This window comes from Strigops habroptila, chromosome 4 (genome assembly GCF_004027225.2).
Source record: "Strigops habroptila isolate Jane chromosome 4, bStrHab1.2.pri, whole genome shotgun sequence".
Lineage (NCBI taxonomy): Eukaryota > Metazoa > Chordata > Aves > Psittaciformes > Psittacidae > Strigops > Strigops habroptila.
This window is the reverse complement of record NC_046358.1, coordinates 21,666,618-21,692,512: the sequence shown is the minus strand read 5'-3', so window position 1 is coordinate 21,692,512 and position 25,895 is coordinate 21,666,618. Positions and strand designations below refer to the sequence as shown.

General features: G+C 41.3%; 1 protein-coding gene across 2 annotated transcripts in view; it reads left to right on the top strand.

Annotated features, from left to right (window-relative positions):
* The window catches only part of KIF26A (kinesin family member 26A), a 105,572-nt gene that overhangs the window by 28,997 nt on the left and 50,680 nt on the right, over window positions 1-25,895 (top strand). For both annotated transcript variants that reach the window (XM_030484459.1, XM_030484458.1), the window contains exons 4-5: window positions 6,681-7,181; window positions 25,397-25,563. In XM_030484459.1, the coding sequence (XP_030340319.1) occupies window positions 6,681-7,181; window positions 25,397-25,563 (668 nt within the window). The remainder of the gene's footprint in view (window positions 1-6,680; window positions 7,182-25,396; window positions 25,564-25,895) is intronic.

Below are 25,895 nucleotides of genomic sequence, written 5' to 3'. Positions count from 1 at the left end.
ACACTTACTGTTCAAAATGATAATACTTTGATGAAGGTATTTTAGGGGAAAAAAAAGGAGGGGGGGAGGGGGGGAGACACAGTAGGTGTTGGAAGACAATGTTTTCATATGACCAAAATCAGTACTGAATTTGCATTGTGAAGTCACAGTAAGCCACAGACCCTAGAGAGAAAATTAAAGGATTACTTAAAACCAACAATAAACATGCAAATTAAAAGTAATCATTTTTAAATGAAGTCATACACTATTAAAAATAAGCACAAAATTACATACTAGTTTGGATGTGTAGTTTATAGAATACACCACATCTTAAAATTGAATGAAATTAAGAAAAACATTTTCCAAAGGCATGTAAAATATCTGTTTAATTAGATCATAAAGAAAGGAGATTAAAAGTAATATTTTGTGATACAGTAATTACTGCTTTTCAGAAGTAGTCAGGTTCCTGTGTGTTGATCTAAATTTAACTGTGATAGCAGATCTCTTTGGGGTCTTTCATTTTGTTTGTGTTTTTAATTATTTTAAACAGCAACCACTACCTTTATTTTGTTTTCTTTGCACTGAACACACTGTATGGCTGTTTGCTCCAGCACTCCGCCACCTCATGAACGCAGATGTGGGAGATCTGATCATACCTTCTGCTTCTGCGAGGTTAAAAGCCAAATCATTGCAGGGGACTATACAGCAAGATAACAGGAAAGGCGGCTGAAACCACTGGGAGGTGGGTTGAGGTGCTGATGGGAGCCTGAGATGTAAATAAACCAGATTGCTCTCATTTCCTCTTTCCACTGTATTATGCATTCCAATAGCACTATTCATCTTTATGACAGACACCTATTGCTTTAACTTTACTGCGGGCCACTGAAGTACATTAAAGTGGGCAGGAAATGGAAATAAATAGAGTTCAGTGGAAGCTTCAGAATAACTAAACATGTGCAGTCATTTTTAATGTAAGGTCATGCGTTTTTTGGCAGATTTATCATTATTGTTTCACTTTTGTTAGAAAGATAGGCGCTGTTTAAAAGAGGTGCAGTGTACTTATAAAATAAGTAAGAAAACGTGCTAGAGTGTATTTTTTTTTTCTTCCAAACTCTTTGGAATGCCAAAGATGAAAAGAAAATGTGGTGGAGTCTCAGCTGGACAGAGTCAGTGGGTTATCTCTGTGTACTACCTGAGGTTGTGGTTAGAAACAGAATAATGGGATTGGAGATTTGAAGAAATCCTGCTAGCGGACAGCATGGGAGAAGGACCACAGTCCATTGGCTTAAATTAATCTTCCGCCTAAGGTAGTGAGACATTCGGGTAGAGAGGCTGGATGGAATTTGGCCTTAAAAATGCATCTGTTTGTTTTCTAATGCATGCACATTTTGCTCACTTTGGAAATGTGGCCTGCTCTCCTGCTTATTCAGAGGGCTGTTTTCAAGGACAGTAAAGTTATATTGCACTTCCCAGATATGCTTAAACCTCAGGAGATGGGACTCCTGGGGAATTCTGTTTTGTGGTGTTTCTCCCCCCCGCCCCCCAACCTTTGTGTGTTTGTTTTTCCTTGATTGTTTATATTCTGATAAGATTAGGTCAGTAACTGAATGAATTCACAACTTGGGTTACTTGAAGACTTACAGCTTGTATTTTCTCTCGCTGGAGACAGTCAGCTACTTGGAAACTTTTCTTTAAAAAAAAAGTGAAATTAACCATTAGAGTTTTATTTTTTTTATCTCCCCCCCAATACATTGAGCAGTCTCTGGTTTTGCTGTGCATAGTATGTTGATCTTCTCTGTTTCTGACAATGACTGCTGTATAATTGAAAGCAAGCATCAGCTTTCTAAGTATTTGTCAATATAGAAGATATTGGTGGATATTTCACAATGTCATGTAAGATAACTAATTTGTAAGCAGCATGGCAGAAATCTGGAAAGACAATCAAGATGAAAAATCATTAATATTGATTCTTTTGCACTGGGAAAGTACATTCCTTTCTCCCAAAGCATCCTTTAAAATGTTATTTACCTATGTCTATATTTAAGTATATATTTCAGTGTGACATTCAGTTATTCTTTTTTCTTTTAAATTATCTTTATATCAAGAATTTAATTTATTCAAATACTGCTCCAGATACGCTTACATTGCAGAAAATAGTGCCAGACAGAATTGCAGGTAATTACTGAGGATGGTTGTTGGCAATTTTACTTTTCATCATTTGTTTGTCATCGTTTGTTCGCACTCTGTGGATAGTTCCTCGCTGAAAGGATTAGGTTACAGATGGGTGGGTATTACTTCAGGGACTTCTTAAGTGAGAATCCAGATGCTTTTCTGTGTCCTCTCCTCTTAGTTTGGGAGTTAGAAGCCAGTAGCTGCAGGTAAGATTTAAAGCTTATATCTTTGTTTTTCTTGTGTAACGGAAAAAAAATAAAGCACTTACTGCTTGTTAGTTAAACAAAATATCTAAGTACAAACTTCAAATACTTGGGAAATTACAGATTGAGCTAAAACTTCAAATGAATCTAATTTTTTAAAGTGCAGAATCGTTGACAAACTGCTTCAGGTTTTTGAAAGAATTCATTTGGTGTTACATGCTTTGCAAACCTGGCTATGACTTTGGTGCCTAACCTGTAGCAGGGCTTTTCAGAGATGTTGGCCTTTGGCCACATGCCAGTTGCTTTGAGTCTGTCCGTAGTTTCAAGGGCAGTGGTCTCAGGCTGTAGTATTTTACAGTTGAGATGTGGGCTTTGCTTGTGTCCCCATACACAGCAGCATATCAGTGTTACCTGAATCTCTGAAGCCCTGCTTGGCCCTCGCTTGATTTCATGGCGGGGCAGCAGCAGTGGAGGTATGTATGTATACATCAGGGAGGGAAATGGGAATTAAATGACTCCCCCCCCCCCCGTTTCAGAAATAAAGCCTGAAGGCTTTAAAAAATCTCCAGGCTAAATGCAGCTGGTGTTAAACTAAATGGGTGTTTCGCTGTTTGCTCTAAAGAGAGCACAGTTCAGGTTTTCCAAATTTACCATCCTGCCCGGTTGAGCTCGGAAGGAAATGCAGACCATGTCTGTGTACCTTCCTGATGTGGGCAGTTTGCACGTGTGTGTTTAATCTCCAAGCAGCAGTTTGTGAACTTGCTTGTATCTGTAAGAAACACTTGCTGAAAACCAGTGGTAAATTCAAGTGTTTCAGAAAATCCTTCCTTACATAAGTGTATGTAATTATTTCATGCCTTAACCTCGCTGGGTCTGCTGGGCTCCTCAGTGCAGTTGTCCTTAGTGGGGCCATTTATTTTACCCTTCTAACAGTCTGTGGTTTGAATATCTAAAATTTTTATGTAAAAGTTAATGAGCTGAGACTAGAATGAGGGTTTTGGTTTCTGGAGTAGGAAGGGAAGCTGTGAATGTTACAACACAGTATTTTGCTTATCCTGCTTGTTCAGAAGGTAAGAACAGTATTCGGAAAGTAGGTGTGACAAAGAGCATAGTTTGTTTATGCTGTGGAGGAATAAAGGGATCACCTTTGTAGCTTGGTAGACTAAAGTGGTTTTGGAGCACCGTTTGGCATAGAGGCTTGAATGTTGTATGTTTAATTTTTGTGCCAATTCCCCCAACAACTTGCAAAGCCTTTTGTCTGGTTTGCCTCTCTGTCAGCGGAACTGTAACAAGGATGGCTTTAGCTGCTTCCCCTCCTCCCATGTGTGCATCTAATGCATTTGGTCACTCAAGTTTTATTTCTTCCCTCTGTAAAACATGAGCCTGTAACTTCCACTCTAGCCTTGTTAGGGTGCGAGCTGCTGAAGTGGGGCCTCCCCAGGACCGGGCATTGTCACCAGGTAGTAAAACCTCTTTAATGGGCTGGCTTAACTTTTAAGTTATGGTTAATGTTTTTAACAGTAACTTGTGTTTCCTCTGCCCTTCACGCCCAACCATTAGCCAGGTGTTTTTGTCACACAGAGTGGAAAAATAAAAGTAATCTAACCATACAGCTGGGCCCTGGGTGAGGTGCTGGAGGAGGATGGCCACAGATGCAAACTGGGGATCACAGAGGCTGGATGAGTAGGTTAAAAGGTTCTTTGCAAACACTAGGCAAAATACAAGCACTGGAAATGAGATGCCCTTTTTTTTTTTTTTCCTTTTTTTTTTTTTTTTTTTTTTTTAAACCAAACTATAAATAAATTAGAAGGTTTAAATCTGTGATACTATGTGCTTATATGGTTTGCTCTGTATAATAATATAAATACTTTTTTTTTGTTTGTTCCCCCCTTTAATATGGCATCCACTCTATTTCCTCGTAACTGCAAGACAGGCCTGACTCTGATCTGCCTTACACTGTAAACTGTGTTTATGGAGCTACAATTGGGGTCATTAATTTTCCCTACATCAAAAGAAGTTGTTTCTTTTAAACGGGAAGCCTGTTTCACCTAGTAATTCGCTTTAATTGCTCATTTGAAACTTTTGACATTTGATAGCAATTTAAACATTGCCAGATGAGGCTCATGCAGTTGGCTGTAGGTGCTTCCTTGAGTGCCCAACTTGCATCAAAGGAGCCCAGGGATGTGCCTAGCTGTGGAATGGGCACCCAGTGCTGGAAGGTGCTGTTTTCTGGGTCTGTTTGAATAGATGCTGTGTGTCAGCCTTGGCAAGAATTTGCTTGAAGGGCTCTCCTTTGGGAAGGTTTCTGTGTGGTGCTGTTTGTTTTTCTTGGGAGGTAGACTGCATGGCTTTTGGTTTGCCGGAGGCTTAATAGCGCTTGCAGCACTAAATCTTTCTGTATTTTAAGTCTAACCAATAGCACTTTCTGCTGAAAGGTAGAGAAAAGTTTCTAAAATATTAATTACTTTTTTCCTGAATAATATCTGTTACTTAGTTATCTTCTGGGAGGTTTGGAGGGAAAGAATTTTCTTGCTCATGAGGGTAGGCAAATGGTGTAACTTCAAAGGCATTTTTACTAGGATCTAAACCTCAGTAAAGAGACAAAAATGAACCAGTGTCTTTCACTTGATTTTTGTAAACTGGTCCACTAATGTGAATGCAATTTATTTCAGACAGCAGCAGGAGTAGCTTTCCTTAGCCTGAGAAGGTGGGGGTTTTCTTGTGGTGTGGTGTTTTGGTGGTTTTTTTTTTTTTTTTTTTAAGTCAATAAATAATAATTTAGATTATTGCAGAAAGAGCAACTTTAATGGCTTTTGGCTGCAGAATGCTGTGATACTGGATATGCTCTGAATTGTTTCTATCAACACTGTACTGTGTCTTGTGAGATAGATTAAAAGCTATTGCAGGAGTAGTCCAGCAGCTGAAAAGGAGAAATTCACTTGTGGTGCTGCTGCAGAAGTTACTCTGTGTTTTAAGGGTTTCTGAATTCACAGCAAAGGGAAATTGTGCAGTTGAAAAAAAATGAGCAAAGCCAAAGTACCAGTGCCGAGACTTCTTAAAAGAGTTTTATTGATGTGTGTTGTAATGAAAACCAGAATTAGCTAGTTTTCTAATAGGACATTCATTTGCTAGAGAACTATTGCAGCTTGGCATAAAGTAATACATTTTTTTAAAAATGAGTACTGATCTGGGGATACCCAGATCAGCATATATTGGGTGGCTGACTTACTAGCTTTGTGTGCTCTCATTTATTAACAAGCAAATTAAATATTTTCATTTAAAATAATTATACAAATGAACGTTTGGCTGTGCTGTGATTTCATTAAAACCTTAATTGTTTAGAGAGCTAAATGAGAGTGTGTGAAGTTGGGTCAGTATTACTACATGGCATTACTCTTGATAGCAGACTTACAACAGGGCTGGATTTAATCTCTTGACTAATCTTTACAGTAGCAGGCTTGGGATAGGAAGGCATTTGTGCGTTTCAGGAGGTAGAATTACCTATCTCTGAACTGGAAACACAGAGCTGAGTTTTAAAATGTCTGGGCAGCCTTAAAATGAGCTTGCAGCGGGGATGTGGGGCGGAATTACTCTGTGGAAACAAAATAGGTGTTGCTTTTAAATCAGCTTCTCAGTGTGCACATTGTCACACCTTCATACATGGCTCTAGGCTCAAATCTATTTCTCATCAAAGCAACTGTAGTGTAGGGGAATATTGCAACCATCTGGGTTGCAAAGATCAGAAATAACAGTCCTTGCTAGCAGAGGAGCCAGCTGTGGGCAGCACCATGTAAACTGTTTTTTATGCCACTTGATTAATCATTTCTGAGGGGGAGAACAACAAAATGTTTACCAGGTCATGCACTAATTTTTTTAAATGCTTTTAAAGTCTAATTTTTCCTGGATTTAAGGTGGTGGTATGCCTTTGAAATTCATTATGATAGTGGTAGGTTCAGCATCTCAACTAACATTGTTCCTGGGCATGGGAAGCACAGGCACATTAGATGTCTCCAAAGGAGAGTTAGTTAGAAGAATGAATCGTTACCAAGTACACCACAGCTCCACTGTTTAATTCTGATGATAATTTTCATGCTGGGTCTAATACAAATGAATTTACTTATGGTTTATTAATCCACTGTAACCTGCAAGTCTTTTAGGGTATTCGGGGAGCAGGGAAGGCTGAGAACTAACAGAATAGATGTTAAGTACTTCCATGGGTGGAGAGCAAACCACAGAGAACTTTTGCCTTTGTCTGTCTTCTTATCTTTCTGCATTGTTTTAACTCAGTATGGTTTTTTTTTTTTCTGCCTTTCCCCACTTCTTTAGGACCCACAATTATCAGCTTTAATTTTTGACAAGCTTCAAGTGCCTGACTATTTACAGAAAAACAGGAATGAAGGAGAGAGCAGATGTGAAACTTGTGCCACTCACTTGAATCAGCTGAAGCAGGAAGCCATTCAGATGATGCATGCCCTCAATCAAACCAGCTACGCAGAAATGCCTGACATCCCGCCTGGCACTGGGGCAGTGACCAGCATGGTACCCAGGATGGTCACACTCTCATCGCAGAGAGACCTGCCACTCATTGCTGGGCAGGTGGGCAGGCAGCCTGGAAAGTCGATGAATCTCTTCTCTGGAGCAGAGAGGAAGAAGGGACTTGGATGGTCTCAAGGCACGGGCAGTTTTCCAAACTCCAGTGTTCAAGTCACAGTGGCCCCCAGTGGTCTCAGCGGCGCTCTGAGCTCGGTCACCATCCAAGCTCAGCAGTACCTTGAGGGCATGTGGAGTATCTCCAGGGTGAACAGCTTTCTGCCTCAGTCTTGTCTAGTAAGTAGCGATAATTCAGATGTTTGACTTTTGTTTATGTCTGTGTGGGTATACAGAGATAAAGATAAAATGTGAGATGTATATGTATTTATCTTAGAGGGGATCAGCTAATGGTATTCTAAACCATGCTTGAAGAGCTGAAAAAGAGCTTTGAACAATGTTCTGTCAGAGGTCACAAGGAATTTGCTTGCCTGTCTCAAATGGTGAGATCCTTTCCTCAGATGTTTTGGCACTTGTTTCAGCTTCATGTATGTGGATGATGTTATTTGACTGTCACATACCTGGTGACCCTTTTAGGAAAACCTAAAAGGCCGAGATTGTCACACAGGAAACTCTGAGAACTTCATGGGGTTATATCAAAGATGAATTTGTCCCTCAAGTTTAGCCCTGAGCTTCGAAGGCTGTGTTCATTTCAACAGATGCTATTGATAGTCTATGATGGAGGGCATTAATCTTCAGGTTAGATGTGCTGCAAAACAGTTTGCTGTAAGGGGGGGTGTTCAGAAGGTTTCTTCAGAGCCACGTGCCTGTGAATGTATTGCACTTGGATTTAAGCATTGATGTTGATTTCCTATATTCTGTGTATATGTTAAGAACTTTCATGTGATATGAAAAAGCTTTATAGAGGTGTGTGTTACCTTTAAAAGCAAGTTCATTACGGATTTGTGGCTATCTATGGAACCATGCTAAGAGGAAGGATGTAGTGATAGGTTTTGACTAAGACTTATTCCTAAACGTAGGAAACAGGGTAGCGTGAGTAATGATGATATGTGTACAAATAGAAGTCATGGTTTTAATTTAAAGATGTGCTAGCAGATCTTGCAAGACCAGATATGTTGATGCTAGATAGCTTTAAATTTAACATAATGCCCTATGTGTTGTTATACATAAACACTGCCTAATATTGCTTGGTAGCTTCAGCTGGTTGAGCTCCAAGATTGTCAGAGATAAATATTTGAGAATGCTGCTGTGTAACGTTACTTTTACAGGGTGACTGTTGTGTTTCCTTCCCAGAAAAGGCCTGGATACATAATACCTCCTGACCATACTTCTTTCTTAAATGGAAATTTATAAATGCACATACATCCCACCTTTGAGAGGTGGGATGCACCTCTCAAATAAATACAAATACACATACATCCCACCTTTTAGAGGTGGGATTCATTTAAATCCAATGAATCTCCACTAATGTCAGCTCGCTCTCTGATAAAAGACAAAAAGGGAAAGGGGAAAAAACCTGGCCCATTCAGCTCTTCATAGTTTATGAGAGTGCTGCTGTGAGTGTTTTTCTCTAAAATACTGCTCCATGCATTAGGGATCAATTTGTCTGATGTAAGGCATTTGATACTATCTTATAATTACATTTTTAAATTCTGTGTATATTGCAGAAATGTAGAAAAAATGTGGTAAAGCTACTGGGTTAAGAAGCCTGTACTCTCTGAAAGCAAAAGTATTTCCATTTCTTTGCTCATTCCTTGTCTGCCCTCATTCTTGTCTTAAATAATTCACTAACAGCCAGCTCCAGATTTCTTCCTCCTTAACAATGCTGACTGATAGATGTGGTTTTCCCTAACCACTGCATTATTCTAAGATAAAACTGAGTTGCCTCATTTAACCCCTGTGAAGGAAAAATGTGTATAGTGCAACAGAGCTTAAGTGTGATCTAGAAATGTGCAGAGAAACTCAGTAGCCTGGAAAACAATGACCTTTAATGAAAGGACAAACACTGTTAGACTGTGAGTGTTGGAGGCTGCTTGGATGTGATCCAGGCATCTGCAAGGACAGTTCAGATTTAGAAGCAGTTTTTGGAGAGAAGTGAGGCTTCCGTTGTTTTCTTTTTTCTTTCTCCCCCCGCCCCCCCCCCCTTTTGTTTTATTCATTTAAGGTCAAATGTAGTTACTGAAGACTGTGTTGCGCATCTCTTCCCAGATTGTGCTTTCTGTGTCTGTCTGAATTCTACTGCCTCTTGTATTATTAAAGGCCTCATGTCTGAGGAAGCTATTTGGGTGGGTGAGGCAGAAAGTGCTTCCCTGTGCTTTTTCCCTTGAGGAATCACAGGTGTTGAAGGAAATAGGATTGGAGGGATTTCAGGAATCAGCTAGTATAGTCCTTGCTAGGACTGCATCCACTCCAGGGCATCCTTGTCCAATGCTCATCTAGCCTCATCTTAAAATTTTGCAAAGACTGGAATTCCCTGACTTCTGTTGGTTTTCAAGTCTGAACTTCCTTTCCTGTTAGAAAAGTTTACTTTTTTTTTTTTTTTTTTTTTTTTTTTTAAACCCTGGTAAGAGAAGTGATTTAGGTTGTTCTTTCCTGAAGCTGTGTGGTTCAGTTAATTTGCTGGAGGGAAGGGATTGCCATTCAGAGACATGCTTGAGAGGTGGGTCACTGCCAACCTCATGAAGTTCAACAAAGCCAAGTGCAAGGTCCTGCACCTGGGTTGGCACAATCCCAGGCACAGCTACAGGTTGGGCAGAGAAGTAATTCAGAGCAGCTCTGCAGAGAAGCACTTGGGGGTGTTGGTTGATGAGAAACTGAACATGAGCTGGCTTCAGTGTGCGCTTGCAGCCCAGAAACCAACCATATCCTGGGCTGCATCAAAAGGAATGTGACCAGCAGGTCAAAGGAGGTGATCCAGAGGAGGGCCACGAGGATGATGAGGGGGCTGGAGCACCTCCCATATGAAGACAGGCTGAAAAAGTTGGGGCTGTTCAGCCTGGAGAAGGCTGCATGGAGACCTCATAGCAGCCTTCCAATATCTGAAGGGGGCCTACAAGGATGCTAGAGAGGGACTCTTCATCAGGGACTAGTGATACGGCAAAGGGTAATGAGTTAAACAGGGGAAGTTCAGGTTAGATATAAGGAAGAAGTTCTTTACAGTGAGGGTGGTGAGGCACTGAAACAGGTTGCCCAAAGAAGTGGTAAATGCTCCATCCCTGGCAGTGTTCAAGACCAGGTTGGGCAGAGCCTTGGGTGACATGGTCTAGGTTGAGGTGTTCCTGCCCATGGCAGCGGGGTTGGAACTAGATGATCTTAAGGTCCTTCCCAACCTAAACTATTCTGTGATCCTATGAAGTTGGAAACGGGACTTAGGCTTAAGATCAAGCCAGGAGAGAGCTGTGGATATACAGAATTTCAGAGTTGTCTGTCTTTAATAACATATCCCATCTTCTTATGGGGCAAAGCTGATCTGGCTAGAGGAATTCTGGAGAAAAAAGAAGAATTGCAGTAGAAAGGACATCATTGAATGTACTATTTATTGTGTGTAATGTGTCTGCATCTTGGAATCTTTGGCCCCCGTTTATGCAAGGTACTGTATAAATGTAGAAGAAAAAGGTGGTCTCTTTCTTGGGGATTTTACACTCTCGGTTATTATGCAAGTTATTTTTACCATCCTATAAATACCCGTTTCACTGGGAATCTGTACTTTTGTCTTGTTTCCTTACCAAAGGAAAGACTCCCAGTGGGGGTCTTGAAACAAGTGTCAAACTCCCTGGTAGGAAGCTGTTAACCAAGCGCCTTACCTCTCAGTGATTTAACTCAGTGCTGCATACAAAGTGAGCATGATTAGTTTTCTAAAGAGGGGAAGACAGGCACAGGTAAAGGCTGGGCTTCGTCTCAACTATTTTCAGCCACCAAAAAGGTGGATGTTTATTCTAAACTAATTACTGAGCCTTCCTTTGTAGTTGTGGGAGAGCAATAGGCACCTCCAAGAGGTGCTTTGTCCTTCTCATCTTGGATGTCCGTCTCTGCTTGCCTTGTCTGATGAAGGTGCCTGTGGCTTTTGGCGGGTGCTGGCAGAGCCCAGGTGGGTGACGTGGAACAAACCTTTTCACGGTGGCTGACACAGGGTGCCATGTGCCCAGTGCTTTGTCGACATGAAAATACAGCCCCAGAGTATGGCTGTCAAACCTCAGGAGACCTCATACCTACAAATATTTCTCCAGGATCCATATTTTTTTATTTATGGTTAGCTTTAATAGTGACAGTAGTGGAATTATCTGCGGAGATTAAAAATATGACATGATTTCTGCTCTTCTCATTTTCCTCCCCAGACTCGCATGTATTACCTCATAATGTCACTTACGGTTGCAAAAACACTTCTGGGCTGAATGTTGGGGGTCAGAAGTGCAGGACATCATAAATTTTTAATATATGTTTGGAGTTCAAGTGTGAAAATCCATTGTATAGATTATAAATTTTTTGAACTGGGATATGTCTTTAAAGCATAGTGTGGGTGCTGCTCAAACCAAAATAATAACTGTAGGCTTTGGGAGCTGCGAAGAGGAACAGTAATTAAGGAGGAAGGTCCAGGAAGGGGAAGACTAGGATTGCAATGAAGGTGCAAAAGGTGAGGATGTAATCAGCTGCTTTAACCAAGTGGCCTGTTGTGAAAAATTACAAAAAATAATCCCCAGTAGCAGTGATAAGTAGTCTGACCAGACAGCAAGCTCTCTAGAGGGGGTGAGCTGGTGTAACTCTGGGTAAGACAGCTGATTTGTAGTGGCCAACTTTAAAAAATAGTTTTATATTGATGTTTTTAATTCTAGACCTGACAAATGAATGTAAGGTTACTACTCAAATGAAAAAACATGTTAGCAGTGCTCAGCGTTGCCATTCAATTTAACAGAGAAGCAGAGAAGTGAGGAGAGTTCAGGCTTCCTAGACGTGTTGGAATCTGGCTGAGAGGCAGAACATTAAAACTGCTGAAATGGTACACCTATTATAATTATCTGTGTGTATTATGGAAAAAAGAGGTCTTACTATATGCTTTCAGTTGACTGTGTTATTAGCATGGACTGCTATGTATTGCATTAAAGTGGTAAAGTAGCCATGCCATGTGCTATAAAGGTATCACAGTGAAATAGAGCTTGTTTAGCAAATTGCTTTTTCTTTCATCTTATGCAAAATGAAATCCTTGCCATGCTGTATTTCTAATTTGAATATATACAACTGGTACTGGTTCTAAGGGAAAATATTTTGGCTCTGTGAATCTTTATGAATTTCCAAGTTGCTTTAAAAATATATTTAAAAATGCACCATTAGGAAATTGGAAAAATTGGGCACTGGAAAACAGAAAGTGACTTAAGTAAAACTTTTAAAGCATATTTATTTAAAATTGTAAATTTATCCAAAGACCAATGTATGTTCCAGAGAATTTTAATACATTTAAAGTTAGGTTTAAGTTTATGGCCTGGTTCAGAGAGGGAGGGTTCACCTGCAGCATGTGCAAATGGGTGCATATACTTTAGACTTAAAGGAGTTGTGTTTTGTTTTTATGTGAGAAATCTCTACTTCCTAGGAATGCCTTCTGCTTGCCCTAATCTAAACCAGATGGCTTCGTCTGAGGGTAGTTCAGCCTCTGTTTACTTTCCTTAAATCCTCCGTGTTTATAGCGAGGATGACTTACATTTTGCTTAAAAAATGCAATAAAAAGCTGACTGTGGAAATCAAAAGAATGACAAGATTTATTTTCCAGCATTTTTTACTTTGATAAATGTCATTCCAAATGGATTTTAAAATTAATTTTTAAAATCCTCTTGATAGCTTTCTCAGTGACCTTTTATTAATACGATGCGTGAAATATAGTTTGTAAAGAAACAATTAAAATATAGTGCTTTGACCATAAATCATGTCTGTGAGACATCTGAATGACTGCGAACTTAGGACACTTTTCAGGCTCCACGAATAGCATCTTGATTCTGCAGAAGTCAGAGCCAACCCCAGACAGGTGGCAGGGCCAGGGCTGCACAGAGGCTTTTCTGTTTTCTGTTCAGCTTTAGTTGTTTTGGTGTTACTGCTCTTGTAGAGGAAGTACATAAAGGAAAGGGGGTGGCAAAAAAAAATAAAAAAATCTCCAAAGTCACTCTCTGTAACAAGTCTCAACAGTGGAGGGAACCTTTTTGATCCAAGTTACTAAGTGCTTTCTCATACCAACCTAATTTATAGTCCCCATAGAAAAGACCTTTCCTGAGACTGTTGCATCTTGGCTGGGCAGTAATGCCTTTCATTGCACTTTTCTGCCTTAGCAGATGCAGAGGGAGGGGTGTGATGTGGGAGGATGATGCTGCTACTGGTGCCATGCATTCGGAGTCAGCAAGACGTGCCCCAGCAGCCAGGTAGCAGGCTCGGTTAGAAAGTAAGCCTTGGACACATAGATAAAAATGCAGCCCTCCATTTAATGTAGTTGCTAAGGTCTTTGTGCTCTCTTTTGCTGGATTTCCCCCAGTGTAGGATGCTGAAGGTGAAAATGAGCTTGCTTTTTAATGTATTCCCAGGTATTAGAGTGATTTAGGAAAAATGTTAAGAGTTGACAAACAGGGTATTGGCTACAAGATGGAGATCATGGAATCATAGAATAATTAGAGTAGGGAAGGAACTAAAGATCATCTAGCTCCAACCCCGCTGCCATGGGCAGGGACACGTCGCACTAAACCGTATTGCCCAAGGCTCTGTCCAACCTGGCCTTGAACACTGCCAGGGATGGAGCATTTACCACTTCTTTGGGCAACCTGTTTCAGTGCCTCACCACCCTCACTGTAAAGAACTTCTTCCTTATATCTAACCTGAACTCCCTTGTTTAAGTTTGAACCTGTTACCCCTTGTCCTGCCACTACAGTCCCTAATGAAGAGTCCCTCCCCCGCATCCTTATAAGCCCCCTTCAGATACTGGAAGGCTGCTATGAGTTCTCCACGCCACCTTCTCTTCTCCAGGCTGAACAGCCCCAACTTTCTCAGCCTGTCTTCATACGGGAGGTGCTCCAGCCCCCTCATCATCCTCGTGACCCTCCTCTGGACTCGCTCCAACAGCTCCATGTCCTTTTTATGTTGAGGACACCAGAACTGTACACAATACTCCAAGTGAGGTCTCACGAGAGCAGAGTAGAGGGGCATGATCACCTCCTTTGACCTGCTGGTCACACTCCTTTTGATGCAGCCCAGGATACGGTTGGTTTCTGGGCTGCAAGCGCACACTGAAGCTGGCTCATGTTAAACTTCTCGTCAACCAACACCCCTAAGTCCTTCTCCACAGGGCTGCTCTGAATCTCTTCTCCACCCAACCTGTAGCTGTGCCTGGGATTGCCCTGACCCAGGTGTAGGACCTTCACTTGGCTTGGTTAAACTTCATGAGGTTGGCATCAGTCTACCTCACGAGTGTGTCAAGGTCCCTCTGGATGGCATCCCTTCCTTCCAGCGTATCAACTGAACCACACAGCTTGGCATTGTTGGCAAACTTGCTGAGGCCGCACTCAATTCCACTGTCCATGTCACTGACAAAGATGCTGAACAAGACAGGTCCCAACACCGATCCCTGAGAGACACCACTCGTTACTGTTTTCCAACTGGACATTGAGCTGTTGACCACAACTCTTTGTGTGTGGCCATCCAGCCAGTTCTTTATCCACTGAGTGGTCCATCTATCAAATTGATGTCTCTCCAATTTAGAGACAAGGATGTCGTGCGGGGCGGTGTTGAATGCTTTGCACAAGTCCAGGTAGATGACGTCAACTGCTCTGCCCCTGTCCATCAGTTCTGTGGCTCCATCATAGAAGGCCACCAAATTGGTCAGGCAGGATTTCCCCTTAGTGAAGCCATGTTGGCTGTCACCAACAACCTCATTGTTTTTCATGTGCCTTAGTATGCTTTCCAGGAGAATCTGCTCCAAGATTTTGCCAGGCACAGAGGTGCGACTGACTGGTCTGTAGTTCCTTGGGTCTTCCATTTTCCCCTTCTTGAAAGTGGGGGTTGTATTACCCTTCAAATGAACATTTGCTTAGGTGAGGGTGTGGATTGCATCTCTTTGACGCTTCGGCGATATTACTGGTTTTACACTTGTGGGACACGGTAACTATAAGAAGGACTCAGACCCTCTTGTGGCTCAGATTACCACTTGAAAGCAGTTCTTTTGATCCTTCACCCCTCTAGGCTAAGCAGTTGTTATTACAGCTTTCACAGGGAAACAAGTCCATACTCGCCTTTGTTGACAACTGAAGTCAACAGGCAATAATAAAAAATGTTGGCCCAGACTTCACCTGTACTCATCAGAGGTAGGTTTAAAACAAGCAGACTTCAGAGCTTGTGTGAAAATGATAATCCAGCAGATCTACCTTTGACCCACAGGTCATTCTGTCATCCAGCAAGTGTATCATAAGCTACACTAGGATGAAAAATCCCCTCCTTTTTTATCCAAAATATTTAAATTTTCTACTCTTTCCTTTGAACTGGTTTTTAAGGGATGGCCTTTTCTGTTCACTTAGCTCCCTTCAGCTCTTTTGCTTCTTGCTGGTCCAGTTATACTGCACATGTGCTCCACTTTGAATTCTCTAGTGAACTGACTGTTAATCAATGCATCCCACACCACCCAACATTAGGAATCACCTTACAAGGAGGCTCATACTTTTTGGCTGGAAACATCTCTCCAGCATTTGAGACAGACTCTATATATCTGATGTAGAAGTGTTTTTACGAGGCTGCTGTTTACCTGCACTGGCTATGTTGGTTGTTAAGGATGGGCTGCAGCTCAATAATGCCATTTGGTTTCAGAGGTTAATGCAGCAGGGAAACCAGATAAATTCTGCCTGAGCTGAGACCTTGTTCGTATGGAGGCTGATGGAGAGAAAGTCTTTTGCAGTGGTCTCTTTATACCACATGGAAGGAACAGATTTGCATGGCTGGATGCAGGTGTGGATTGCTCAGTTGTCCTGCTTGTGTGAAATAGGATTGGACATCGAATGTTTTTGGGGAAGCGCTTTGAATTTAACATTTGTACCATAGGCTATGTACTGGAATGATGGCGTGATGAGGTCATGGGCCTGCAGGTAGTCAAGCTGTGTGCACAGTGTAAGCATTGCCAAAAGCATCTCCTGTTGTTTTGTGGCATAAACGGCTGAGCACGTGGCACATATTGGTGCTCTTTCTTACTTGCAACTAGAATCACTGAAATGACCTGGGTGGTAGTTTCTGAAAGGAGGTTTAAAAAGCAACAATAGCAAATGGATCTACTCTTCTGTATTCCAGCACTTGGGAGAGAATTTATGATGTATAGATAGAGTTCATAGATGTTTCAAGTATTTCATATGTGTGTGTTTAACAGAATGGATTGCCACTTTACTGAACATAGCATCAAATCAGCTCTGTTAATTGAAAAAGATTTTTCACATTATTGCTAATGATGTGACACAGTTTTGTTAGAGATGGCGTATAAAATAGCGCTACTTGAAATGACGTTAATGTATGCATTGAAATTATTTTTTCCCCATTTACGTGCATTATTGATTTTATTTCATCGTTGGGGAACTAATGGATTTATAATTAGAATACAGTCACTGTAATCAATGGTGAGATTTAGACTTATAAATAGAACTTTAAAACTACGATGAGGTAATGTCCCAGTGTAACAAAGGATCAATAATTAGAGGTTTACTTTGAATCTGAAAGTAGAACTTGTAAGATTCAAGTGTGAAACACTTCTAGGGAAATGAGTCCATATAAATTCTTGTACAAACTGATGTGGTTAGACATTTTCCAAAGCTGACCTATTATTGTTACTACTTTTGTTTCGTGCCCAAACACTTCTGAGTTAATTCCTCTGGATTTGCAGAGCTGCCACTATCTCAAAACTGAATGAGTTTGGTCCTTTCTGATACCTTAGTTGAAGGAAGCGTTCGAAACGTGCTGTAGGCAGGAATCCATTGCTGTGATTTTGGTGTTGTTGGGCAAAGATAATGAATTTGCTGTTCAGAATTGCCCCCTCCCGCTTCTCAAAAGTGATGGTGGTAAAGCTGGGCAGGGCAGTTGGCTGTTGTATGAGAGGAGATGGCAGTGAAAGAATGAAGAAGGGGAGAGTGGCCCTTGCGATGCCTGGCTTGGGAAGGATGTGGGTTTAGTTGGTTCATTCAGAGTAGCTGTGGAGGCATCCCCGAGTCTCACCATCCACTCCTGATGACTCTGAAGTACTCATGGGGGCCTATGGGAATAGCACAACTTCCTGTTATTAGTTAAGCTAAGGAAGTCTCTAGTGAAAAGATTGTACGGGAATGGTAAGACCATTAGAAATATCCTACTGGGTCTCAGCCAGCCTACCTAGCCCAGGGCTGTCTCCAGCAGTGGAGCTGGAAATGGTGTTTAGGGAGATCTGTGGAACTTGGCTGTTTAATGCAGTCTGCTCATACTCCCCAGCATGCGCAGTTGGGAAAGTCTCAGGGACACATCCCTTTCTGTTCCCTTTAGTATCTGTTTATGGACCTTCTGTCCAGCAATTAATCTAATCCCTCTCTGACCCTGCTGATACTCTCTCCCTTCACAGCCTTGTATGTCAGCAGGTTTCCTGAGTTCATTATTCCAGTGCAAAGAAGAACTTGCTTTCTTTCAACTTACCCACCACCTCCAAGACTTTGTAAACCTCAGTTAGGCCTCCCTCATCTTTCTCCTCTCTGTCATCTCTCTTCCTGATGCAGCTGCTCCATCTTCTTGACCGTTTACTTGCTTGTCTCTGTCATTTCCCTTACTCCACTGCCCCTCTCTTGAGATGCACCTGGTAGTCAATATGTGGATGCACTCCTTGTTCTTTGCGCCCTGCCTTTTTGTTTGGTTGCTTCGTTTCTTGATTGATTTCTTCATTGCTTGATTTCAGGGCGACTGTCAATGACCCTTAGGTCTTCTAAGTTGTAGTTGCAAGTTCTGAGTTCAGCACTGTTTAGGATTCATTTAGGTTATTTTCCCCTAAATACACTGTCTTATCTATGTTGAGTCTCACCTGATGCTTCTTTTCCCACTCACATTTGGGAAGTTCTTCTGGAGTTCCTCATTAATATCATAGCATTTGTCTACTTGAAAGAGGTTTGGGACATCTACAGGCTTACAGATTTCGCTATAGTAATGGTGAATCATGACTGTTTGTGTGTCTGGGTTATATGGTTCTCACATGGGGAGTAAACAGCAGGTCAGCAGGGAACAGTCACAAGGAAAAAAGAGCAGCATCTGCACAGCTCCATCCCTAATTTGGGATCTCAGTGTCCTTTAACAGTGATCACATGGTCAGAGTTGTCCCTGTGTCTTCAAACTTAATGCTGCTTTGTGAGCTTGCCTGTAATTGGATCTTGTTCTCTAGATTTAGGTGTACTGAAGACCCAGTTTTCCCTTCAGATAACAAGGGCTTGTACCTCTTCAAGAGAGATACTAGTCAATGGGTGCCTTGCATGTGGTAGCTGTCAGGCAAACTGATCCCAAGGGATGTTCTCTTTAAAGTAGTTAGAGCAAATATATAAGCAGTTCAAGCATGATTGAAATAGAAATTAGCTATGACAGTCTCCGTCCACCTTTGCTATTATTTGATGACATTGTATGTCAATCACTATAATGATATAATGATGATAATAAAATGTAATTCTGGGGAACATGATTATTCCATTTTGCTGAATAGAGAGTAATCAAGGTGAAGTGAGATTTTGGTTGAGTTGCCTACAGTTGTTGAGAAATTTTGTTGCGGAGTCAGGAAGGTGACACAAGTTCTCCTAATTCAAAGCTCTGTATGTGTCTTGTGTTTTGCTGCTGTTAGATGCATCTGGCTTGTGGAAATCAGTCCTAATGGAAAAGCATTTGTCTTGTAGGAAACCCAATCCTAAGCTGACAGAAATTTGCATTACTATGAGCTTGTTAATGAATTCCTTTGCTTGCTCATATCAGCCTCTGACAAAAAGCAGGGATTCAGCTGTATATTTGTCCACTTGAATAAACACCCTGAGCAGTAAATAGCTATATGTTTTGGTTTTGGAGGCTGTAACTGTTGTAATACATGTCAACAGGGAGGGATCTGGGCAACACTTTCTGATGCTTGCCTGGAGGCATTAGGAGAAACAGTTTCTCTAGCCTGTTTTTTTTTTATACCCACTGCATGTGAAAAGTCCCAATTTGAGAGTGTTTATGTGCAACTGGTTCTATGTTCTTCTTGATAGCCTTTTTCATATCCTCTTGACTTTCCATGTGGTGGGTTTACATGTGCAGATTGTGTGACTGGTGGTCAAATAGCTGTGAAGAAGGAAAAAAAGGGTATCACTTGCTGCCTCTCTTGGCACTGGTGTCCAGAGTGGAGTGTAAAGTAGTGTGTGAAATAATGAGTGAAGTGTAAATAGGTCCATTGCTACCTGGTGGCCTCTTTATGCTACCAGACCCATGGCTGCAGAGGCCTTCTAGCCTGAGAACATGGGCAGGCTGAAGAAAACAATAGATGTTTTGTAGATGAAGGAGGCCTGCCCAAAACCTTAATAAATTTTTTGGGGGCCAAGAAGTAAGGATTAGGAGGGATCTGGGTAGACTGAAATCAAGAACCCCTGGTCAGAGGGGAACAAGCTGCTGCTGCTTCATCCTTGTACTGCCAAGGACATCAGCACTGGATGCAGTTGGGTGCATTTGCCCGACAGTTGAAGGATGAGCTCGTTCCTGGACATGAAGCACAGACTGCTAGTGATTTTTGGTAGTGAAGATCCAAACCTGTTCTAGTAATTCAGATATTAATCCAAAAAGCAAGGGCCCCGAGGTTGTCTTTGGATCTCCTATATATTACTTTGCAGTCCATGACAGCAGACAGACCCTCCTATTTCTATTTAATTCTACTTCTCTGTGATTTTTTAACTTCTGCCTCATCTTCAAAGATCAATGAATTAATGCCAGGCATTGGCAACTCTTGTAGCTGAAAACCTGTTTTGGGGGAAGGGATATTATGCTCTGCCTTTGATTTACATTGAACACGAGATGCACATAAAGTCTGAAACTACAGGTTTAGGCATTCTTGTTACCACATCTCAGCTACAGGTTATAAAATGACTACAGTAGTCTATTGTAGTTACAAAACGCCCTAGTTATTTTATAATAAGTCCTGGCAGAAACATTGTCAAATTGCAGTAAAAGGTTTACCCAGAACACGTTTCACTTCAACCCGATGTATGTGGCATTGTTAACTTTATGTAATGCTAGTCAATCAGGTGGAGACATTTTGCATAGAAGGGATGTGCAGGACTTACTCATGCTTATGGGAATGTAGTATGAGCATTATCCACATAGATATTTATGTCACATTTGTTCCAGTTAGTAACAGTAGGTTGTAAGAGTCTTAGCCTGAATCATTTAGGGGGAAAAACATTGTTTTATCATATGCAAACGGTGGATTTAATATGTTGCAAAATCTTTAGATGAAGCACTTTTTACAATTTAATTGGCTGTGACATTCTTGTCTGAAAGGGGAAAATAGTGATTTAAAGTACATACTCAAAATTCTGTCTGCCTGCCTGCTAGTCAGAAAGGGGGAAAAACAGCTTGGGAAAGGTAAAAAAAAAAAAAAAAAACCAAAAAGAAAAAAACGGTATCCCAGTACAGACTCAGGCTTAATCTTGCCTGAGCTTCACCTGCAGTTTACTCGTGAAACCCTGTTGGATGCATTCATTATGGGACCAATATTTTGAAATAAAATAAATTGTATTGAGTTCTGACTCCGGTTACACAGATATGTGTCAGACTCATTGACATTTCTGTAATTTTCTCCATTCCCTCCTCTGTGAATCTGTTCTTGATACTTATATTTAGACATCATATCTTATTAACTTTATTTTGTAGCTCTATCCAACCTTCTGGCTTTCTTTTACCATGACAGTACTATCCAGGGATTGATCTATTTTTTTTTCTCTAGATTTTTATATTCCCATGTTTTTCTTGCCTGTTGCCAGGCACATATTTTGCACATGTTATGAAGTGGCATCACCTAGCTTGGCTCTTTTGGATCCCTGGACAAAGGTCAATATCCAGAGAATGGAAATACTCAGGAAACTGGAAACATTATGGCTTAGTTTTTGGCTTTGCACTTCGAACTTGTAAAGAGCTTGATAGGGTTGTAATTGTCCTTCAGATGGTAATGGTGTGACAGTGTACTGTGTACCTGGAAATTTAATCTGTGGCCAACAATGTAATTTTTGACTAGTCTGCCTTGTTTAAACCTGGACAGATGTTTCCTGCTGTTTGGTCACAGCAGGGAACCTGTGTGCTGGAGATCAGGATGAGGCAGGGGATGCTCCTGCTCTGCCCAGCACCCCTCTGCAGCCTGAAGATGTCAGGTTGCTTCCATCTCTTCCTGCCCTCTCCCCCAGCCTTTGGCCATCTTAATTGGGAACAACTCACGCTCTTATTGCTTATTGTGGCTCTGTCAGCCTCAGCTTTGTGTGTGGATGCTGCTGGCCAAAACACAGCATGTCTAGCTTTGCTCCCATGTCCTCAGGACGGGTGCTGGGACCTGGTACTGAAACCCTCCCATCCATGATGCAGGCATTGGTATGAAGCGCCAAGACATTGGTTGTTCCTGGATGTGCAAAATGCCTGGTGTGATGTTTTCAAGTGTTGTCCTTGCTGTGCTCTTACTGGTACCAGTTTTCGTCTAACTTCAGAGAGAGTAGAGGATTAGCTGGTTTCCAGAGGGTTAATGGCTTTTGTCCGGCAAACCTTTGCTTAGAAAATTAACAAACATTAATCTCAGGATGCGGGGGCCTATGACACTTCAAATATTCAGTGCAGTCAGTAACACTTTATAGTGACAAGGTTGTGATTTCTGCATTTGATCATGAGTGATTTATGAAAATTTAGTGAACGGTGAAGCACAGTTGCCTCTTGGCTGCAGACTGGAGTCCTCTCTGCGCAGACTTGCATGACTTAAAGTCATGCAAAGTTGCTCCCATTCCTCTAGAGAATTATATTTTTCACACGCAATCCCCAGAAGAGCATGGCTTGAGTTGAGGGAGGTACATGAAATAATTCCTACATTTGTTTTAAAAACAAAGCCCCTTTATCTTATTCATACCCTTTCAGCACCTGTAAGCAATATAAACCAAAACCATGGTGTGACAAACCAGAGTGCCCAGGAGGGTCCCACTACTTGTCTTTGGTTTTCCTGCCTCAGGGAAAATTGACTTGGACCTGACAAATTTCATCATACCTGAGCCCCCCTCATCAGCTGAGAGACATAGCTGTCTCAGGGATTGCTGAACATAGTTTTGCTGGAAAATCCTGTTACTTTGGGTGGTGCAAGCAGTCCTTGAAATCAATCCTAAACTTGGAAGAACTTTAGTGCTTTTTCAGCTTCTTGCCATATAGAAAAGCTGATGTGCTTAAGAACACTAGTTGGGTCATTGAGGACTTAATGAAAAAGATACAGATTGTCTTCTGCAGTAGTCTTCTGATGATTTAATCTTGCACTTTTTTCCCTCCTTTGCAAGAATCAGTGCCTTCTCCTTGGCTTCCACTCATCCTCCTTTCGTGCACATACAGAACTGAGAATAAAATTTCCAAATTTACCAAGAAATTACAGTTTGAGTTCTCAAAAGCATCTAATGTGGAAATGGCAATTTACAGACAAGCAACTTAGATACGTCGGTTTGAAAAGTACCATCTGGTATCTGAATATCAGGTTTGATTTGGATATTTCAAGTTAGATGTCTGATATATCCACAATAATTTGTGTCTTAGAAACGTAGGCTTCTAAGTTCTCATAGAAATAAAGTGGTGGAAAAGGAATGTGTATTAGACTTTGCTGAAATTGTAAATGTGAATAGCTTTTACAGGAATTGATAACAGATTCCAGTCAGTTCTTACAAATTTGCTACATTTTGCTGTAAAATTCACCAAAGTTTCATGCTAACTGTAGATTTCATATTTAGCTTTCGATTATGCCATCATTTAGATTATGCATTAGTTAAAGCACAACTGATTAGAAGCACTTCGCTTAAACATGATTTTCTCTGTTTCAAAGTCCTGTTATCTATAATAGCCCCTGTTGAAAGCGAATGGAAAAATGTCTTGGGAATTCATCTTGACCCTGTAATTTTTAATCCGAGACAACAGCTCACATGACAAAGGGTTGTGATTGTCTTCCTGGCAGAATGTAGGGGAGTATTCAAACACTAATGTTAGCCTGCCAGTGATTGCTGGTTGGGTTTCCTTCTCTTGCTGGTCATCATGCCACTGGCCACTCTGCATGGCAGCCTTATGATGTGCCAGTTTGTGAGCCCCACATACTGCCTCCAAAGCATCTGGTGTAGATTTCTTATTCTGTAAGTTGCTAAGTCCATAGTAAGCTCTATTTATTATTAGCACTTTGTGTCAGTTCATGTAACTCAGAAGTTCAGGTGTCACACTGGATTTCCCGCACTCTACATGTTTTTCCCCATGCCATATACTTTCTGTGACTGGTATAGGTCAAGACCACACATTTGTTGCTTCATTAATGATCAAGTACCTGCTTTATTGACTGCCTTGAGGTCCTCATTACTCTATCACTTAGTTTTAAGCAGTTAACCACATAAGCAGATCTGATCCTTGTCCAAACATCTCTGTTCCTGGCTGTCATTGCCAGTAAATTGTGGATAGGACAGACAGACTGCCTTTTTTAAGCATGTGTTCCTGCCATACCATTTCTTTGTCCCAGTCTTGATCTCTAGCAGTGCTTGGTCTCTGCCCTTCTGCCTGCATCTCTAAGAAATTTGATCTCATGAGACATCTGTATTACAAAGTGAAGGGTTTTGCAGAGGCTTCTAGCGTGAGTAGTTTTGCTAGGATTAAGTTAATTTCTGTGTTAATCTAAGTTAATAAGTGAATATTCTTCTGTCTCTCAGCTTCAGATCTCTTAGGTGAGCTCTATAAAAGTACTTTTTGTGCAGCAGTCTGTGGTAGAGCATGTCAGCCACTCCATAATACTGATAATAATATTTAAAGAGCAGACCTTCAAAAGAGCTGGGCGCACTTTTTTCTTGTTGGCTTTGCTGGGAACTGGGAATTCAGCACTCAGCCTATGGGAATGAGTCCACATGAAACTCCAGACAGCCTTTCATGCGCCAGTTGAGCAGTACTTGGTTGGCAGAGTTTTATTTTACTTGGTACCTAATAACTGGGTTGTCTCAGTTCTCATGAGAAAAACTTAGGGTTGTCAGTGTATGAGAAAATTGAGGGTGTGTATGTAACTGGGTAGGTCCTCTTACCATGTCTGCATATCTGCAGTTGTAAAACATGATCTATGACAGCACAAAATTTAAAATTTGGTGGCATCCCAGGAAGTACTTAATTGTGTTTGTGCTCCATTACAAGGCTGTCTCCTTTTCTGGAATTTATTTTAGCTAATTAGTTGGAAATGTCAAAGTAGTATTTCAGATGACAGAAACATCATATATTATCATACATGAAGCAAAGCAATTAACTCTTTTGACAAATATTTATTGTGGTGTCGCCTTTAATTAAATCTTCAGAACTCCTAGACATAGAGCAGGTTCTTCCAAAAAGGAGGCCTTCCCAGCACTGTCAATGAGCATTTGACTGATGAGGCTTAATTGAACTTGGTGCTTAAAGAGTTGGTGGCCTAAACACGAAGATACCAACACAACACAATTTCACAATACAAATGTCTGATATTTTGGCAAAATCCTGAAACAATCGCCCTTGCTCCCCCCTACCCTTCCACAACTCTGCCATAGATACCGCAAACGCATTATGCTGGAAAAGACACATAGAATCATAGAATAGTCAGGGTTGGAAAAGACCTTAAGCTCATCTAGTTCCAACGCCAACACATCTCCAGTCACTCCTTCCACTGGAACAGTTTAGAGGAGAAAAAAATGCCGTGCACTTGTGCCGCTGAGATAAATAATGCTGAAAAGCAGGGCTGTGTATATGTTTTCAAAAAATAATTTTTTTTAATTTAGTTCTTGGGGTTATTCATGTGGAAACATCTTACAAATGTGACTGGTTAGTTCCTCTTAAACAGATAGATATTGTAGATGATGTGTCGCTGAAAAATAATTCCTGACAGTTACAACTGAAGCAGATAAACAGTTCTGGCAGCTCCCAAATAACATTGTAAAACAAAAGGGTTCTGCTTATCATTTTCCATTTCTTCATGCCTGTCAAACTATTTAACTGTGCATTACCCGTCACAAATGGTCTGTGTGTTTTCCTGCTCATCTCCTGTGTTCATGGTTTTTACCTTCTCTGTAGCAGGACCTGTGCACACTTGTCCAGCTGAAACACTGCTCAGCTGCTGCTGATCTTTGCCTTCACCCTTGCAAAGATGCTCTTTGGAAGTGCTGCATGAGGTTTCTCCCTGTCATGGCCATTCAGCAAGTGTATTAACCTGTACATATGTTTTATTTTTTTCCTTTTTTTTTTTTTTCTTTTTTTTTCCTCTCCAGGCAGAAACAGCAGCAGAAAGTGGCCGAGATGGTCCCAATGTTCAGATCAGCTCAGGGCAGCACAACTCTGACACTGCAGGAGCAGGTGGCTCGGCAGCCTCACAGAGCATGGTTGCGCCAGCTGGGGTCTCGGCAGGTACTTCAGCTGCGGCGTCGTTCTTCATAAGGTAGTTTTTCACCTTTCTGATTTCTGTAACTGCTCATGGGTCTTCAAATGTTTGTGAAATGCTGTTGAATCTTTGCCATGGGTACAAGTGCATGTGGTGCTGGTTGCTGAGAGGTGGAGTTGGTCACCTGGTTGTGACTGTGGCTTTCCACTGCCTCTGGGGAGCAGGGATGTGATGGTGACACCCCCTTTCTCTCTGGAGACCTGAGCAGGAATCTTGGTTGACTAAAACTCTAGAAAACGTGCGTTGGTCTTTGCCTAGTCCTTAATGGCTATTTCCACCTGTAGTGAGTCTGTTATTCTGTAGGTCTCCTTAGAGCAGAAGCTGAAATA